Consider the following 20013-nt stretch of genomic DNA (forward strand, 5'->3'; position numbering starts at 1 on the left):
AGACCACACTTTGGGGATGTTCCCAGATGTTTGAATGGCTACAAAACATTGTCAAATCCTATGGTTTTAAACATTTGCTTTGAAGAGAAAAAGGTTGTCGCATGTAAGCAGAATAGTTTACCTAAAAAGAAGATTCTGTCATTATTTTGTGTTCCACAGAACAGAATAGAAAACAACTGTATAGAATCTTTCATTTTTGGGTGAACTGTCCCTTTAGATTAGTAAATAACTACAAGATCCTAGGTTGTAAATGACTTGCAACATGCATACAATCAGGCTAGTTTCTATTCTTTGAAAACATGTCTTTTTTTGACAAGCTGAGATTGTTATTTGAGAGTAGTGTTCTGTTCCTGTTTCATGACACATGATCAGCAACAAGTCAGCTATATCAGCGATCTTATGATTTAATAGAATTGCAAAAAAAGGGTTTCTTTTAAGTCATACATGTTTTTTTTTAGAAACGTCACAAATGCAACTACATTTTTGTCTAGCTTGCAAAGTTCAGCATGAATATTTACAACATTTATGTATAGAATATATACATTTTCAAGCTGAAAATTAGAGTTTTATGAAGTAGTGATTTCGTTTCATTCATACTGTATATTCATTCAAATAAGATGTAATCATGAACACTCTTAAAAATCATGGTTCCAAAAGGGAATTTTCCATAGATTAACCATTTTTTTGAGACCACACATCTTTTGAAGTTCCATAGATGTTCATGGAACCATCATTTCCAATTAAGAACCTTTATTTTTGAGAATGAGAGTTCACCCTTAACCCCGTCCCTCTCACTGGGGCGTTAGCAGATTGTAAAGCATACAAATAGATTAGACACCAATTCGCCAGAACATTTTTGCAAGTTGCCGCGATCTTGTATTGCTATTTTCATCATGAAAGACATTTCTTGTCATATAAGAACATGCAATTACCATAGAAACAACCGCACAACATAAAACACTGATTTAAAATGCAAAATGCATTGATGCAAAAGCACTAGTCTTGGAGCATGTGGGTTTCAGAGGGTCTCAACCTAACACAATGCCTTTATAGATGGGGTGGGTGGGGGTGGGTGATCTTGTGATTCTCCATGAGTAAACATATACTGTACATGACCTTTAAACCACACATGGCTCAGATGCCCGAGATGGTTGAGCTCTGACTAAACTGCCCTTGTGGGAGTGAGTGGGGAGGTGTTCTGGGAGGTGTTGATGAGCTTCTGCTTATGTCTTTGTAAATCATTCAGCTATTTCAGCACCACAGCAGAGACTTTCCAATAGAAATCAGTGTCACAGACACAGAAAGCCCTGGATGGTAAAGTGGCGGTGAGTACGAAGAGAGAGAGAGGGAGGAGAGACAATACAAGGAGAGAGTCAGTGAGTGAGATTGCGAGACCAGCGCACAGTAGGGTGCAGAGCAGCGTTGTGGATCTGAGCTGCCATCAGAGGTCTTTGCTTTGGAATCTGTCGGACAGCAAAAGTGATGATAAAGACAAGTGGTACATAAGTATCAACATTTCTACAAGTTCTGCATTCATACAAAAGGGGAAGTAGCTTGTGTTTTCTCTCTCATCGCTCACAGGGACTTTCTTCTCGCAATTGCACTTTCATATTCAAAGTGCAACAGAGACTACTGAGCTATGGGGACGGTGAGCGAACTCTGTGCCTCAAGCTTCCAGGCGTTCTTGTGTCCCACAGTTTGTCCGGCTCCTCCAGCAGGTGGGTCTCATTATGTGTGTGTGCTTGGGAATTACATTCACAGTGAAAAAAAAATGGTGTAGGATTTCCTTTGAAACTATTTTCATTCCGAAATACAGAAATTCTGAAATTTCATTTTCATGTCTAGTTCAAGTTCCCAGCAAGTAATGCATTGAATGAAATATTGAAGCATTGATTGAAATTGTATTTACTTGTAAAAGATACTCCAATAATCTTCACTTTATTTTCAACTTCACAAAGTATGTGAAGTTGAACTTCACACATTTTTACAGTCTAATCGGGACTTGTTCAAACTATTTAAAGGAGTCGTGAAATACAGTTTCAGATCTTTATATTATGATTCTGCTGGGTAGCTTATAAAGTGTTTCTTCACACAAAAAATGTAAATTACCTTTTAAATTATTTTCTGGCATGCCTCCAAGGACAAACCTGGCACTACCAATAGATTTCAAAGCGCTATATTTAATAAAACAAGCAACACGTTGAGCAAAATTAACCAAACATTCCAAAATAAACTTCCAATAATTTGATCTTTTGGATGAGCATGCAGTTTTTAGATGTGCCGTTTGTCTACACCCTCGGACGGAACAACTCCTGACAGTCTTGACATTCCCTCACAGCAGTATCACTCTTGTGATCGAACGACAGACATTGTGAAGAGCACGCCTCATTGATTTACAGTACATATGCATGCTAAAAATGTGTTGAGGAAATCATAAAAATTCATATTTTAAACTGGGCTTTGAGGTCTGAAACTTGCGGTTTGTTTTGTGTAAAGGACATTTTGATTTCCATTTTCACGACCCCTTAAGTGATGCACCCATAATGCTGGAACCATTTGAGATCTGAGAAAAAAAAACATTTGCAGCTGCAAATTATATCAATCCAGTATTGTTGCCGTGGTGATAAACCGTGTCCCTGGATCATGGAAGTGTTGGATGAGAAACGGAGCTGGCGTCATGGGCATGCAATGTGAGACAAATCATTTGTTTTGTTGATGGAAAGTTGCTGGGCTGTTAGAGTGTTTTTGATATAATTACTGTTGCAGCACTAATAATAGTGTCATATTATAATGATCGTGAGACTTGAAATGTCCACCTGTTGCCAAGTGACCTTCAGTCATGTCCTCTTTATATAACTTGTATATCTATAGTAATATAATCAAGTTTCACTGTGGATTTCGCCTGCACTGTTCTTTATGTACTTAGTCCTGCATACGGTTGTTTATTTGTTTGTTTTAGCATTCTCGGCGGGTTAATGCGTGTTTGTTGTTCATCAGTGCAATTTGTATGAATTAAGTGTTAGAGCTGCTAAGACAATCATTATAGGTGAGGATGTAGAGGAGAAACTGAGAGAGACAGATAAAGAGGTGGGACTGAGGAAGATCCTATTCTGGGTTGATTTTTGACATCATAAAAAGAAAGAAATCAGTTAAAGGTTTAGATCTGTGGTTTTTATGTTGGATGTATTTTCTCAGTTTTCTTCATACCATCTGTCAAAATTCAGTGACAAAATCCCCCAATGGTCCCCAAAGGATGCAAATGTGAAAACACAAAAAGCCTATTCAGATAAACTTAATGCTTGCTGTTTCATTGCTCAAGATGCTTGATTGAGTTCTGACTTGTGTTTCCTGTATCAGCTTTGTTTCAGATGTTTCTCCTACAATGGATGGCATGTTTATTACATTATATAATGTTGTCTGCCGCTTTAAATACTTATGCTCTTTAAAATCAGGTGGTTTCTGTTTGGCTCAATGTATTTATCATGCATCAGCTGGAAAAAATAAATAAATCTGAAAATGATTCCAACAATATCATCCCTCTGTGTCAATATAGTTAGTTGAACTTCTTTAGTTAAAATACTTCTGTAGTTAAAGTACTTCTCTATTCTCACAGAATTATATTTATAGTTACCACTGATATGAACGGTCCTTAATAATTTATATAGCGGTAAAATAAATTCTAGGCATAGTATAGCACAGATTGTTTGGAATTTTTTGAGCCATTTGGAAAGTTCTGAGAAATGTTCATATTGAAAATGATCACATTCTTGTTTAAATTGAGAAATTTAAGGAAGTGTGTAGGGAGTGTAGTGCATGCATGATTTTTGAAGGGGCATCCTTGTCATGGGACACAGCAACCACAAAACCACTGTATAACTGATATAGGCTTATGTTTTATTTATTTATTATTTTATTAAAAACATTTCCATGTGATGCATTTGTTGCATCCAGTGGGGACATAATTACTGATTATGATGACTTATACAGTTTTTTTTTTTTTACTTGTTGCGTTATGTATCACGCTGCATAACATAGAACCATGTCTGGAGAAACGCCAAACAACAAGCGCTACACTACACTGCTCAAAACTTGTGTTTGTGGGGGCATGTTAGAACGTGCCATTATAGGGGGGCTTGGTTGGCTCTTTTATAACTTTTGTAAAGAATATTACTTTGGATTTGAGGCTTTAGTTTTCGCAACTTTACAGATTTTCGTTATGCACCAAGAGCTTGTAACACGAGAAAGGAGAAATTGAAATCGCATCATATGACCCCTTTAAGTACCAGAGATGGGTGTCATGCCATAAAATATTTTACTACGACTGACATTGTATTTAATGTGAATATAATAACAGAGTATTTATAGTTACTAATTATTTCATTTTACACTTTAATTTTACAGAAAGCAAAGAACATTTACATTATGAAGTAACATTTTCATTCAGTATAGCCAGAGTTCAGGCACTCTCAAAAAGTCCCATTATAATCACTGAAGCTGTTTACACTGTTAAATGAATATCTTACTTACATTCATACGCACATCTGCACTTTGTTGTTTCTGATGAGAGAATTTGCCAGCAATCAGCGAGCAAGTGAACAAAACACCACGTTTTATTTGAACATCTCTGATTGGCCGCTGCATTCATAAGCTCAGCAGAATCGTGTGTGATTGGCTATAATGCAGCGCTGTACAAACGCATCTGTCTCTGGCTCAGCGCTAGCCAGGGAACGCAGATTTGAATTTAGCAGCTGATGCTGTGCCGCATTGAACAATCTAATCACACCGGTGTGGCTGTATCAAATATAAAAATATTAATCCGTTTTGTTTTTTTTTTTTGTCTATTGGAAGCTGCATGCGGGCATGACGCCTCTGGTGAGAATGTTTAGAAAAAATCTGAGAAGCAGGACACTTTAGCAAAAATCTCAATTTTCTCTCCAATTGATTTCATTGCAGTACTTGTGCAAGTAAGTAGCAGCAGGTGTCTTTTAGTGGGCCGATGAATCATTCACTCAACCAAATAATTCAAAAAACGCTTATTCATTCAGAAACAAAATATTGTTACTTTGTGTTATTCAGATACATTGGTTGTTTTTTGCTCTAAGCTGTTTTTGTCAATATTGTGCATGACAATATTGAGCCTAAAATGTCAATTACTTGATGCTAACTTATAACTGACATAACTTATATATTGCAATTTGAACTCTAAAAAAATAACTGAAGCTATTTGCTTGTTTCTTTGTTATACATTTGAAAGAATGCTTTTGATTCTTGATTCACAAGAGTTACAGTGAGAATCTTTCTTATAGAAACCGGGTCTTTTTCTTTGTAAATAATATATTCATTTTAGCAAATCTTTTGTCATGAATTGAAAACAAAAACAAAAAAATTGATGGGAAATTCAATGCATCCTTTTGTATGCTCTTTCATTTCTCCAAAGTTTGGCAAACTACAGTGTTTTTCAATCCAGTGAAAAGGGAAGTCATTTACTTTTTGTATATTAAGAGCTGTTCCTGTAATGACTCTTGAGAATCAAAAAGACAAATTTGGGACCCTCTCTGTGAAATCCATGCTAAAGTCTAATTATGAGATAACAAGCATCACAATTTAATTTCAACTGTTAATTTCACTATGGTCTTGCTCAGTCAGTAATAAAGAGATCAGTGTTACATTTTTAGCTGGGTTTTGACAGACAGCATCACTGTTCAGCACTGATTCTGTCACATTCAGTTCAATTTGATGTTATTTGTATGGCCCTTTCAGAATTCATAATAAACATTGTTTCAAATCAGCTTTACAAAAAGTATATGTTTTCAATGATACAATCTATTTACTGTACACATGACATTAGTATACAACTATAAGATCATAAAGGTTATTAGGTGGCTATTTAGTGTCATGGTTTCACTTTTATACGCATTTCACTCTTGGCTGATAATTATCTTAATAAATAGCTTTACATATGAAAAGTATGACTATTGTGTTTTATCATTAATCATAAAAAAAACATTATAAAATAACATTATAAGAAGCATGCAAAGAGGAGAGGCCTATTATTATGTACCCAAAGCTTTTAGATGCTGGTGTGAGAATCTATCGGTGTGTATTAAAAGCCTTAAGGGAGTGTCACTTTAACTTAAAGGTCATTCCAAGTCAGAAAGAAAGATGGTAAGAAGGCATTATGAGAAGAAATCGGTCAGGAAGTGTGAATGTGAGAATGGATAGGGATATTGTGAACTACTGTTCAGTAAGGAGGAAGTCGATTTTGTACAAGAGAGTGTAATGAGAGTTACACACACACACACACACACACACACACTGTGATTCATATGTCACGGGCAGCTCACATTTCAAATTCTAATCATGATGAGTCAGTAAGTTAATCACCCTTTCTCTGGATGAGTAGTGTTATGATCACCTCCAAATTTATGTGTGGCTATAATGAGGAACTTAAAGTGGTTTACAGATTTGTGTGTATTTATGTATGTATGTTTGTGCTGTACAACAATGCGTGACATCAAGCTTGTGTAAAATCAATCCTATATTGCTGTGTCAATATTGGATCAATAATTACACTTGGGTGAATAATCCTAAACATAGCTTACTTACAGTTATCACTGCATGTTAAGCTGATATAGTAGAAAGTGTTTTAACCACAAAAATGAAACACTTCACCTTTAGCTTAAACACAGAATCAGAATGAGCCTCACAACAAGCCACTACACTTGAACCAAACTTGACCTGCTAGTTTTGCCTAATGCATCCTATTCATGCACATTTGTTTTTTACACAAACGCACACACACACACACACACACACACAAACACACACACAGCACATAGTTGTTTTAATTATTATTTGATCTTAAGTTTAAAAAAAAGAAATTTCATTCATTTTAGCTGCCACTGATAATCGACAACTGGATAAATTGGCTCTCGTCAAGAAGAATGGTCATGGAAAAACCTTTTCATTATTTGACTAAAATTGTGTGACTAACACACAGAAAAAAGGTATGAAATGACCCCTTGAAGTAACCTATGAGGCACATATCTGTAAGAGAGTCCTAGAAAGTTGGAATGAGAATATGTATGCTTGAGAACAATGGGGAAAAAGAGTGAAAGTGATTATAGTGTAAAGGGGTCATGAAGAGGAAATGAGTGTGTGTGTGGAAAAGAGGTGTGAAGTGACTCAATTTTGAATTGTGAGCCCATATTATCATGCTGGAAGCAAGTCAGTGCTGCCCACTCATGGATCTCCCATGATGCCAGTGTGGTGGCCCACCAGTTCTTCTGAGGGAGTCACCGTCTGTGATGATAAACAGTGAAGGACAAAACAAATCTTATTTACATCTCTCTTTCTAGCTCTTTTACAAAACCTAATGAGCTGCTTACTGCCTACACAAGCAGCTGATTTCTGACAGCAGAATGGAATTGGACTCAAGTGATTCTCAACACTTTTCAGGAATTCATGCAAAAGCCAGTATATATCTGTAGCTCTTACGTGATTCAACTCAGTGATTGATTTTTAAATATAGCCGTCATGTCAGGAATAGCATAATTGTATTCATCTGAAAGAAGAAAATCATGTACACCTATGGCTTGAGGGTGAGTAAATTATGGGGTAATTTTCATTTTTTTGGTGAACTATCCCTTTAGGTTTTGTGTTGAGATTAAAAAAAGTAGGCATTTTGGAACAGAGCTTCCATCTATAAAACCTTAAATTCATTTTCTTAGTCCTCCAGAGTTTCTTATTGAACTCTGCCTTTCCAAATGACCAGCCACAAAATCTATCTGGACTCTCTCCTTTATTGCATCTGCTTGACAAGTTCATATTTAACTACTGTCCTTAAAATCTGTCCCTCATTCTCAAACCTTATCATCTCTGATCTCCATCCGGGATGACCAGTGGAGAGTATAAACCTACACACGGCAATTTCATCTAATATTAATAATTTCCTCCTCTCTCAGTATTAAAGGAGTGTTTCAACTAAAAATTAAAACGTGTCATTATTCACTCAATGTCATGTCATTTCAAACCCTTTTGTCTTTCAGTAAGCTATACATTATAGCGTTCTGTGAGGTACAGACCAAAATTTAATTTATTTAATAATCTTTATTAATACTTTAATAATCATCTTCCACTTCTACAAATCATTTTTTCGGAGCCAATTCTTTTATTAAAATATAACGTTTTTTTAATATTTAAAGGGGTCATGAAATGAGAAACCAAATTTGCCTTGATCTTTTGGAATATAAGAGGTCTTTGTACCATTAAAACGTCCTGCAAGTTTCATAGCTTAAGACGTCCTCCCCATTATAAACGAGCCATTTATTTAATCAAGCTCTAAATACAGCTCGTTCTGGATCCATGGTAAGAAGTGACGTCACGGTGCGAAGTGACGTTCCAACCATTTGCATATGACCGCCTCCAGCACCAGACAACTACGCTCATTTCGGATCGTTGTCGAGCCGCGCGCCTCACAAGTGTTCAGTCGACGGACAGCGAGTGGGTCTGTGTACAGGAAAATTACAATGCCATGCAGATGTGCTGTTCCTGGCTGTGGACAAACAACATCTTTGAATACGCTGCCGAAAGATCCTGACGTCAGGGAAAATGTAGAATTGTCATTTAAGGGTATTAACAAATATTACTTTTAATCACTGGCTAATATAAACACATATGTATAAGAGAATCTTGAAAATATGTCGCCTTTCTAGTAGGATTAAAAATGTTGCCTCATCAATGCTGCATCTTCAAATATGGCCTGTGCATGCATTTTTGTCCTTGGTACACCCCATCATTTCATTGAAATTAGGTAAATAATGTTAAACTGTTAGCATATTAAGCTATAGAATAATTATGCAACAATAATCCGTTTTCAAGTGTCTCGGGTTACAATTTTTTTATTGATTCAAAATAGTTTCACTTTCCATGTGGACACGGGCTGATCCAGTGTTCGTTGTTGTGGTGATGGTTCATTTTCCTCTGATTCCTCATCTGATTCCGGCTCAAACATATAAGGTTTTATCATCGCAAGAGCCATCGCTTCGAATGCATCACCCGCTACTAAACAGTTACGCTCAATCCGCAAATGTTCTGTCAAATGTCGTTAGCCAATCATAACAGTGGGCGTTAACACTGAACTCTTAAAGGGGAAACAACCCAAAACAGACTGTTTGAATCAAAGGATGAGAAACAGGGTGGGAAAATGTCATAATTCACTACATTTTAAAAGTTTTTTTTTTTTTTTACTATAGTAATACTATAATTGCACCTTGGGGACCATAATAATAAAATAAAAAAAACCCATGTCATGACCCCTTTAATATCAAATATTAATATTAATATTTAATATGTGGTGCCATCCCAAAGAAGTTCAAAATCACTCTCAAAGACCTTTTCCTGGACTGTGCCCAGCTGGTGGAATGACCTCCCAATCTCAATTTGAGATTTTACTCATTTTCAAGAAACATCTAAAGACTCATCTTTTTCGACAGCGCTTTAGTACTAGCACTTTTCTTTCTTTTTTTTTGTCTTTCATAATTTTTATTATTATTATTTTTTAACCTGGCTATGCGTTCTTTACTAGAGTAACTGAGACTTGTCATGGCACTTGTATACTGTTTTTGTTCTCTCGTTGATCTGATGTTCTACCCTTGCTAAGCCATAGGATCATGGTGCATTTGAAACATGTGGACTAGTTGGGTTTGGGAGCTGCAGCTGCCAAAGCAGTGAGTAATGACATCATAAACACAGAAGCAGCCTCTGGGCTTTCTGCTACTGTCTGACGCTTTGCTCTCTGTGCTCTAGACATGGACTTTATTGGAGCAGGCAATCAGCATCCCAAGCACTGCCGTGACTAGCACTACGGCATGTTTGAAATAAGGAAAAAACCTTCTCTCTCTATCTTGTGTAGACTAGCTACACCTTTCCAAAAAACTATTCAGAATAGCTGCTTTATTAGATGTGGGAGATGTTTTAAACATCACCCTGTGGCGGATATATTGCTATCAGACTCCCCGGGAAGATCAGGTGGATTTATTGGTATAGTATCACAAGTGCTGAAACTTCTTTAATCAAAATTCAGTTCTTTAAAGATGTGCATCGGGTTAATGTTCATTTAACCTGCCTGCTTCTGTTGGTCCCTGTGTGTGCATCTGGTATGTCACTGTCATTATAAAATGTTTAAAAGACTTTTGTGGCTTTACTCTTGATTTTACTCCGGTTTAAAAACCCAAGGTCAGCTACATTTATTATTATGTTCACTCCTTTCATAAACCGTGTCCATGGAAATAGTTTTGTGCTCTGAATTGTTCACCATGACATGGAGAGCATTAGCATAATTCAGTTGTCTTTGAGAGGGCTATTTCACCATTTTTTTTATTTAATCGTGCAGCTGCTGTGTGTGCTCTGACAGAACAGCCCACCAGGCCCTTGTGATGCAAATGTGTGCACTGACCTCAGTCATCACTGGACACCACACATACAGACAGCTTAGATGCTGCCGATGATTAAGTTGGTTCTCAGTGGCTTATGTCGCAGAATGATGGTGTTCAGTGGGTTAACAGTGAGAGATTTGATGTTCCCATCTTCTATATGCTCCATGTGGTGACGGCTGAAGAGCTTATAAAGTTAGCAATAAGCTTTACATTCAGATATAAATCCAAATGAATGGACCCATAAATGTCGACTTGGTCAATTCATCTACAAGTATCTGCCAAGTTGAGAACTGCGTCCACATTGCCAAATTATAGATGTTAGTTCCCACTTGTGTTTGATCTTAAATGTACTGACAGATAACCAGGATTACAGAAGACCTGCAAATATTAGACAATTTTGATGTCCAGGGATGCGTTTCAAGCAACGTCAGCTAACTTCGGTCGTTAGTTTCATTGGACTCTTAGTAACAATGGAACTTGCGACCATAGTTGCTTTTGGGAAACGCACCCCAAAAATCATGGGAATTATTAAAATCTTAAAACTTCATGGCAAAAGTAATGGAAATTTCTGCAGTGAATATAGATTTATATATAGTTATGCTTTATGTGAGTTTAATCTCTATAACTTTTTTGTTAAAAATCATTGCCCAATACTCATAAAGTATAGAAATAGAAAAGTTATAGAAATGCTTCAGTCAAAAGGTGTGGGAAATGTGGATGATGCACACTTTCTGAATTACAAATATTTGTGATATGGAATTGTGAATTGTTGAATTTTTCAAATATTTTTGGAATTGTATTATTTCCAAATCTTATATATTTAATGTACCATTCATTTTAGCCACACAGTCATACATAAGACAGTTTAAGTGGATGGATGAATGGATTTAATTACGTCTCATTTGCTAACATTGTATTATTTCATATACTGTAGATCTGTAGTAAATCATCCATCAGCCACTCTTCTCTAAATAAATGCATTGCTGGCACCCATTAAAAAAATCCATTATATACAATCATTATATACAGAGATAAGGATAATGTCTTTCTTCTTAAATGCCACATATGATCTTTTTTGCTGCAGTTTATCATCATCTTTGCCTTGCCCTCTACTGCACCACCTCACCTGTTCTCTCTTTCTGACAGCTTTGGAACAGGTGTTCATTGGTAATTAGTGTCTTTGCATAGCACAGTGTGTTCTGGGAAATACAAGTGAGAGGAGGAACAAGAGAATCAGAGAGACATGCAGAGAAAGAGAGAGTGAGTGGTGAGATGGTATGATAACTGTTTATTTTGGTCTGTCTCCACCTGGTCTTGAAATGCCTTGAACTCTAACCACTTGGCGACAACACTGCTAATTCATTCTTAAAATATATACCAATCCATGCAGCCCTGTAATCTATTCTTGATGATGGTTAGTTAGGCACAGAAATGTTTCAAAACTTGAAAAAATGACGTACTCTTATACATCAAGTTTTACATCACAATTCAGAAGAAAAGATCAGTAGCCATTTCTGTTTAATTGAGACTTTTAACCATTATAACCATACAGATATTACCAATAAATTTCAAATGTAATTTAAAATAGACTGTTTTACTCATTTTTTTGTGTAGAATATGTATTATTATGCTTATTAAATTAACACACCATTAGCTTAGCAATATGCTTATACCAAACTTTCTTGAAATTGCTTTGTGTGAATTGAATCCACTACTATATCATTCACACAGATTCTCTTTCTTAATCATTGTCGGTGTGTAGGCACACAGAGGTTTATGAATATGTCATAACCCCTACACACTGGATGGGCTGACCTTTTTTCTACAACCACAGCCTTTAGCAGCACTTCTTGTGTACTGTCACCTGCAGTGAAGTCTAGATCAGATTTTCTGAGTATGTTATCTTGATGCTTTGAGCTGCAGCTATGTGAACTGACCTCAAAAGTGTTGAATGCTGTGCAGCTTTGATAAGATACTCTGATGGCTGTCTCATTTGGCATTTAAATACAGACTTTAAAAGATAAAAGCTTAAGTTGTTTGCTAGACCCTGGTGCTTAGTTATTTAAAGGCATTAGTCTAAAAAAGGACCCATCTTAATGGATGCTGCATCGTTACTCATGTTAAAAAGAAATGTCTAGCAAATAAGTTTTAAAATTGTTATACATGTGTGTTCTTTATGCACACACACACATACACACACACACACACACAAACATGCATGTGTATGCATATGCATATGTATATGTATTACAAAAACTCCAAACTTTTGCCAATAAAAATAGTTTTGAATGAATCCAGAACCATTGCTCATCTCAGAGCAACAAATAGCAGTGTCATTTGATCCTGAAAAGATCAGTGTTTAGAAATTAATTGGTTATGTGAATGATTCAGTGATCATATCACTCATAAAGCCAAGTTCCCTTGTTTTGTTCCTGAATGAATCATCAATGAATCGCTTCAATGAGGGGTTCATTGACTCAATGACTAAAGGCAGTCATTTGTCGCCACCTACTGGTGAAACTTTATAACCAGCAGAAAACATCGCTAAAAAATCCATTATTAATAAACAGACAGTTAGGTTCATATTTATAATGATTTTCATTGTGTTTTCAGTTCACCTGTGACCTAGTTTTACTTTAATTCAGTCTTTAACGAATTATCTCATCGGTTCCTTTTGTTTGCTCCCCTACAAAATCATTTATGTTATGTTGACTTTTGTGAATTTCAGCATTGGTTTTCCTTATTAAACGACTTTTTCTTTTATATGCATCGCAACGTCTCCTTCACTCCACCAACTGTAACACGGACTGACTTCTCTGGACTATGATTATTATAAATGGAACTTATTTGGGCAATAAGGCTAGAAAATATGAACACAGAAACTAGGAGAGTAGTTTCATGTCATATCTTTTACAGTCACGATAAGGGGTTTTGTCTTTGTTCTCTCTGGACTACATTTCCCATAAACCCCTGTCTAGGACCTCCCTATTGCAACACACCTGTTTCCTATCAGGGACACTATAAGGGTTACACACACACACACATGTATGAACCTACCAACGTTGCTGATTACTTTTCTGATTATTGTTTAGCCTGTATCCTGTACCTTGTCTCTGTGTTGCATTGCCTTGCCTTTTTGTTTTTTGACCTTGGACTGTTTATCAGGATTAATCTTTTGTCTCGCCCTGGATTGTACCTGTTTGCTGTTGTTTGACCTTGCCCCTTTCGACCGCTCTCTTGTTAAATAAAAGAAGCATTTGGATCCTCAACTCTGTAGTTATACCTCCCACGTTACAATTACCATATGTTTTTTCTAATTACTAGAAAAATGTGTTAAATTATGTATAACTGTGGTTTACGAATCAAAGGCTATTCTTGACAATATTGTTTCAGTCATGCTTTGTTTGATAATATTAGCCTATTCTATTTCAGTTTTGCAGAAAATTTTCAAACGTGTATATGTATGTAAGTTATGGGACTATAGAGTTAGCCAGGGTGATTTTAGTGTTAAGGTTTTAAGGTGGAAATTATATTTAAATTTATTCAAACTGTCTCACTAAGGATTGTGATTAAGTCTCACATCTGCTTTGAATATACAGAATAAACAGAAGGCTCTGTGTGCTAGAACTGGCTTCTGCTGCACACACACACACACACACACACACACACACACACAATCAGAATACAGAATCAGCATAGTGAATCGGAGAAGTCTTTTCTGTATTTTAGCTGTGTCTTCTGGGTAAAGCAGTAAAGGCATCAAGTAAAAGCACTGCATCTCCCCGAGGAGTCTCATTTCATTTCTCTCGTCTGGTTTCCTGCTTAGAAGATGTGTTTGCTGCAGTTTCAGAGAAGGGGTTCTACATCAGAGTTCAGATAACACATGCTTTCTCCTCAAAGGCAACATTTATTTTGCTCATGTATACAGATCAAATAACAAACACATTTAACTTTATATATGCATCAATACGCCTAAATTTTTCATCTTTTCAGTGCTCCTCTTGTACTGAACTCTCCCATTTCTCTTACGAGTCGTCTCTGTAGTCATTTTTGCAATCATTTACTTAACACCTGAATTTTAAAAGCTTAGGTTTTCTTGATAATACTTTCTCCTATCCCACAATGCAGAAATACCTTTGAAGAAGCCTTGATTTCCCCAAAAACCATGCACACTGTGTCAATCAAAACATTCCAAACCAGGCCACATAACAGCACCGACTCAACCAATGGTGTGAATTTGAGGCGGGGCTAGTTTGATTAACCAATGGCAGACAGGGAAAGAACTGTTTTAGAAAACTTGTTTTATTGTTGGCTGATTTACATGTAAAATGTATAAAATAATTAAACAAATAAATGAAAAAGGAAAAATATAAAATGTATAGTTTATGAATGCTTTTACTTTTTAATTAAAATAGGGTCACTGTTTAATCATTTGTATTTGTATAAATAATATGAAATTGTTATATTGTTTGTTATTTATAACAAATTGTTAGATTATGTATACAAACGGATACCTGAAAAACATCCATATAAATTTAAAAGTGTGAGAAGTGTAAGAAGAAACATGTTTTCATGCATTTTACCCATCTCCTCTTCTGCAGTGACTTTCAGTGGCAGCCATGTGCCACTTCTGTGAAGCATGAAGGACGAGAGACATGATGTAACAGAATATTACAGATAATATGTACTGAATTTGCTGTAAATGTGAGGCCTTTGAAAAATTACATAGCACAAGCACTAATATTACCTCAGGGTCAGTTAATATGTTATTCTTGTTTGGTAGTGTTTTCTTGCCCTGTTTTTCCTGCGCATATACAGAGAGGGAGGGGAGAACATTACCATTTCTATTCTGGATTAGGTTGTGAATGAACAGCTCCCCCTTTCTCTTTTCCTATTTTCTCTCTCTTATTCTTTTCTACGAAAATAGCTTTAATGAAAGATAATGGAGCCTTAATATAGAATATTTTCAAAGCCATTAGGCTTTATAAAAATCCTTGATTCAATAATATGTTCATTATTTTCCATATATATATATATATATATATATATATATATATATATATATATATATATATATATATATATATATATATATATATATATATCAGTGGTTAAATTGTGGTCAACATCTTCAAGCTTTATATACAGCCATACCGCTCTTTGGGTTAAGAGGCTGATTAAATATTTGCAAAAAAAACAAAAATAATAATAATAATAATAATAATAATAAAAAATAAATAAATAAAATGCAGCGCCGTCTGGTGGAATGAATATGCTATTACTTGATTTATTGCGTATTATATTGTATAAATGTTGACAAAGTTAAATAATTAAGGCTACATGATGTATTAAATTAAAATATACAATTAAATGTCTTTTCTTTAGCCAATTTGAAATTCATTGTTCAGTAAATACAAAAACATGCTCTTGCTCAGCTAATACATTTGGGGCAGCTAATTTTTTTATTTATTTTTTCAATACATTATAACATTTTCATTTACAGATAGATAAGACAATGTGGATTCTGCAATCTTTGCAGAAGAAAACATCTTGCAATGCAGAGATAAAATGTGCTTTATTGATGCACATGGACAATAGTGACAGTCAACAAACACAATGCAGTGAAAAGATGACTAACTAACAACAATGAAAACAACAACAAAAGCATAAAGTCAACAAACAGGAAGCCAATATGACAATAAACACATAAGTTATTCATGCGGCACTGTATGCTGGGAGCTTACAAAACCTTAACAAATCAGAAAAAAATGGTTCGTTGTGAAACTGTTCAGACAGATCTTTTGAGCTCGGTTGGACAGAATTTTAGGCGAATATTTTCTCTAGATTTAAAATCCTATTTGTGACCTTGCATGGTAGATAATATGTAATAATTTTGTCTTTTACAGCACTGTTTAAGGTATTTCGACATCTTGCATCTTGTATCATCCTGAGAAGCACAATCATTAATTTTTTTTTTTTCTATTTGGGTTTGCCTTTCTCTGAGGTCAAAGAGAGATGGACGCTTGTGCCCAATGATCATGTGACTCCTGTGACCGTGTGTGTGTGTGGCACACTGCATGTGTGTCTGTTGTATCAGCACAAAAGGAGAAGAGGACGTGATTTGTTTTCGACATCTTCCTCTCACAATGTCTCCAGAAGTGCATATGACAGCACAGGAATCACTGCAGGGAAACTTTCCAAGACACTTTATTTCTTTACAAAGGTAGATGAGAGGATGCTAAGGGCTAGATCTTGTGAAGCTGTTAGTGCTAGACTACATTGCTGGCAATGAAAAGAAAGACCAAACCTTGATTCCACCACTTTGTTTGACTTCTATTCAATATGTTTGTGGGTATTGTGCTTCTATTGTAATATGTGTGTGTGTGTGTGTTTGTGTGAACATGATCATGGTATTGTTATGAATCTACTCACACATATCTAAATTATTTTGCATAGAATTAGAAACTTACTAATCACTCATTGCCATGACAACTTATAGTTAACAAGAAGTATCCAAATTTTTACTTTGATGTATTTCTGTTGGTCACTTATTGTCTCAAATTAGTTCCCCATTTGTTCTTAATGGGTCAGTAAATATCCAAACAAAGAGCTTGTTCATGTAGTGCTTGGTCAGCCTATATTGAGGATAATCAGCCATTGGTCACAGTTAAGATGTGACCAATATTCTCCCGGGGGCAAGAAGAGACAACAAGCCTCTGTGTATAAGAGAAGCTTGAACATCCTTTGAACATCTTAACGCTCTGAAAGTGTGCTTTGTTTGTTTGCAAAGCTGTATATGCAACTTTTAATAGAGCTCCATAAACGTACAATCACTTTTTTAGTTTTCACGCAGTTTGCATTGATTAAAAGTTGGGAATTGTACGTTTGTTTAGATTTTTGTTTTTGAAAGACATCTCTTTTGCTAAGGCTGCATTTATTTGATTAAAATTCAGTCAGAACAGTCATCTTGTGAAATATTATTACACTTTTAAACAATTGCTTTCTGTTGTGATATGTTTTAATGTGTAATTTATTCCTGTGATGGCAAATATAAATATTCAGCATTATTACTTCATTCTTCAGACTCACATGATCCTTCAGAAATCATTCTAATATGCTGATTTGGTGTTCAAGAAACTTATTACTGTGCAAGTAACTAAGAAGTTCAAAACAGGATTTCCCTAAAATATATTTTTTTGTAACTGTAAAAAATCTTAACTGTCAATTTTGATCAATTTAATGTGTCCTTGCTAGATTTGAATTGACAATTTCACTAGTTGGTTGTTAAAAACACACATTTAGTACAAAGCTGAAACCAAGCAATAAAGTAATACCATTATGAATGTTTTGCTATATATAGAATAGGGAAGTGTTTTACTGTTACTTAGAAAGGACAGATTTACGGGGTTTTGTGCAGTTATTTTTTCCAATGCATAAAATTTTCCTCCCACAATTGTCAGGACAGCCTGCCACTCTGAATGAACTGCTCTCAGAACGGTCAGAAAAGCCACATGTGTGGGTTGTTATATTGACACTACCATACTCCCTAAAAGTTCAGACTCCTATAATTTTCTAAGCATCTTTTTTAAAAAGCTTTGCATGATATGTTTAGATGTGTTTTAAGTGTATTTAAGTGTGTGTGTGTCTTTCTCTCTGAGTGTGTGTGTGTGTGTGTGTGTGTGTCTGCAAGCACACTAAGAAAAAAAAAAAAAAACTAAAATTAAAGCTTGGCGCTGATTGGTTGTCCCTCATCGCCAAGACACGCCCTTCTGCGGAGCATGAGGGTTTCAGGCAGTGACATCCGGTCTCTGGTGTTACTGCGAATACTTTCAAACACTCTTTTCATCTTAAGTTTTTTTTAGACTTGGTTTTCGGGACAGATCAAAACTGTGAGTTAGCAGGTTAAAGCGTGAGCTTTGTTAAACCGCCAGAAGGTGATTGCTCCGAGCCACAAGTGCAGCTCACTGAGATCATGGTGCTGAAATCTGAGGATGGAATCGGTGAGTGGATCTCTCAAGTTTTCATTTTTGCTGTGGTCAGGTTTCAATATTATTGTTGTGACATGTTTTTTGTCTCCTGTCTGGTTTTGTTATATGTTTATGGAAACATGGTCTATCGATAATCAACAGGTCCATTCTTTCTGAAGGGAAATGTATAACGATGTTTGTGAATGAATCACTTGTTCGAATCAGATCTTATTGGTGAATCGATTCTGGTTGTTGAATCGAATCAAGACCAATCTGGTGTGAGTTTCCCAAAAGCAACTATAGTATGATCACAGGTTCACGAATCTAACCGAATGGGTGCGATTGTTTTTCGAGTCGACATCTCACTGACTCGTATAACTGAGATGTATATGGACCCTGTTCGATTCGTGACCGAGAACCGATGCTTGAACTGATAGTGAGAGAGAAATTGACTCGTTTGGTTATTTTATTGCAAGCATAAATATCTTACAAATAGAAAGTTATAGAAAAGTGGTTTTGTTTTAACTTAAAATAATTACTGAATCTGTTTATGAAACGCTCTTTGAAATTAATGTTTGAAAGAATTGATTGAAGGTCACACTACAACGATTCAACAAAACTATTCACTGCAACACACAATGTAATGTGATGCAAGCTTAATCTATAAAAAAACGAACATTTCTAAAGTTATTTCACAATAAAGAGCATGGCAAAACAATCCAACAAAAGTCGATCTGCACTCTAACATGATTGACCCAGCAGATGGAGTCACTCTCACTTTACCTATTGATATCAGTGAGTTCATTTACATTAAACTCAATACATAATTTATCATGTAGTGAAGGAGTGATGACTAACAGGTTCAATTAAGGCACAAAATAATATCTATCTATCTATCTATCTATCTATCTATCTATCTATCTATCTATCTATCTATCTATCTATCTGTCTGTCTAAGCCTATCAAATGTTTTTAGGCTATGGAAGCTGTTACCATGTGCTTATGAGTGAGTTGGAATCATTTTTTAGGCTCCATGAGGGGTTTAGGATGACACTCTAAAATTGCTCAAAATGTTTAAGAGAATGATGCAATCAACAAATGTGTTGCATAGTTTGGTTTCAGAAAGAAAAAAAAGAATAATAAAGTAGATTTGATTTTTAATGCTTGAAGGAAAAGTATTGTTATTACTATTTGCTTCTCTCCCTTCAGACGCGAGTTGTTCATGTGCTGACACAGAGTCCCTCAGTCTCATATGAGAGTAACAGGATGTTCTGTTCTGAAATAGCACAGCACTACTGTCAGACCTGATAAACCGGCCAGAGATAAATGAAAAATGCCCTGATATGGTTCCCCCAAATTAAAGACCGTTTGTTAAAGAACGTTTATTGTCCACTTTAGCATTTTGAAAATACATTTATATATTTTTCATTCATTTTCAACCATATTTCTGGATAAGACGGGAATTAAAAAAAGACTTAATTTAAGCTGCAGTGAAGGCAACAATTTTCCACATGGCCTTATTTGTATCTAGTTGAATAGATCTCAAGATAATTGAATAAATTAAATGATTTAGTAGGAAAAAATTTTCAATTTATAATTTTGGATTTGTC

General features: G+C 35.5%; 1 protein-coding gene across 4 annotated transcripts in view; it reads left to right on the forward strand.

Annotated features, from left to right (window-relative positions):
• LOC113055947 (cytohesin-1-like) overlaps nucleotides 1–20013 on the forward strand; it is a 56825-nt gene that overhangs the window by 11244 nt on the left and 25568 nt on the right. The window contains exons 1-2 of one of the 4 annotated variants that reach the window (XM_026222339.1): nucleotides 1280–1498; nucleotides 1582–1718. The exons of 1 other annotated variant lie outside the window; for it this stretch is intronic. In XM_026222339.1, coding sequence (XP_026078124.1) covers nucleotides 1640–1718 — 79 coding nt within the window. In that variant the 5' untranslated portion in view covers nucleotides 1280–1498; nucleotides 1582–1639. Of the gene's footprint in view, nucleotides 1–1278; nucleotides 1719–18197; nucleotides 18437–20013 lie in introns of those variants that run through there. 2 more of the 4 variants (XM_026222340.1, XM_026222341.1) reach the window with 2 other exon arrangements.

The sequence above is a fragment of the Carassius auratus genome, chromosome 37, assembly GCF_003368295.1.
Source record: "Carassius auratus strain Wakin chromosome 37, ASM336829v1, whole genome shotgun sequence".
NCBI lineage: Eukaryota > Metazoa > Chordata > Actinopteri > Cypriniformes > Cyprinidae > Carassius > Carassius auratus.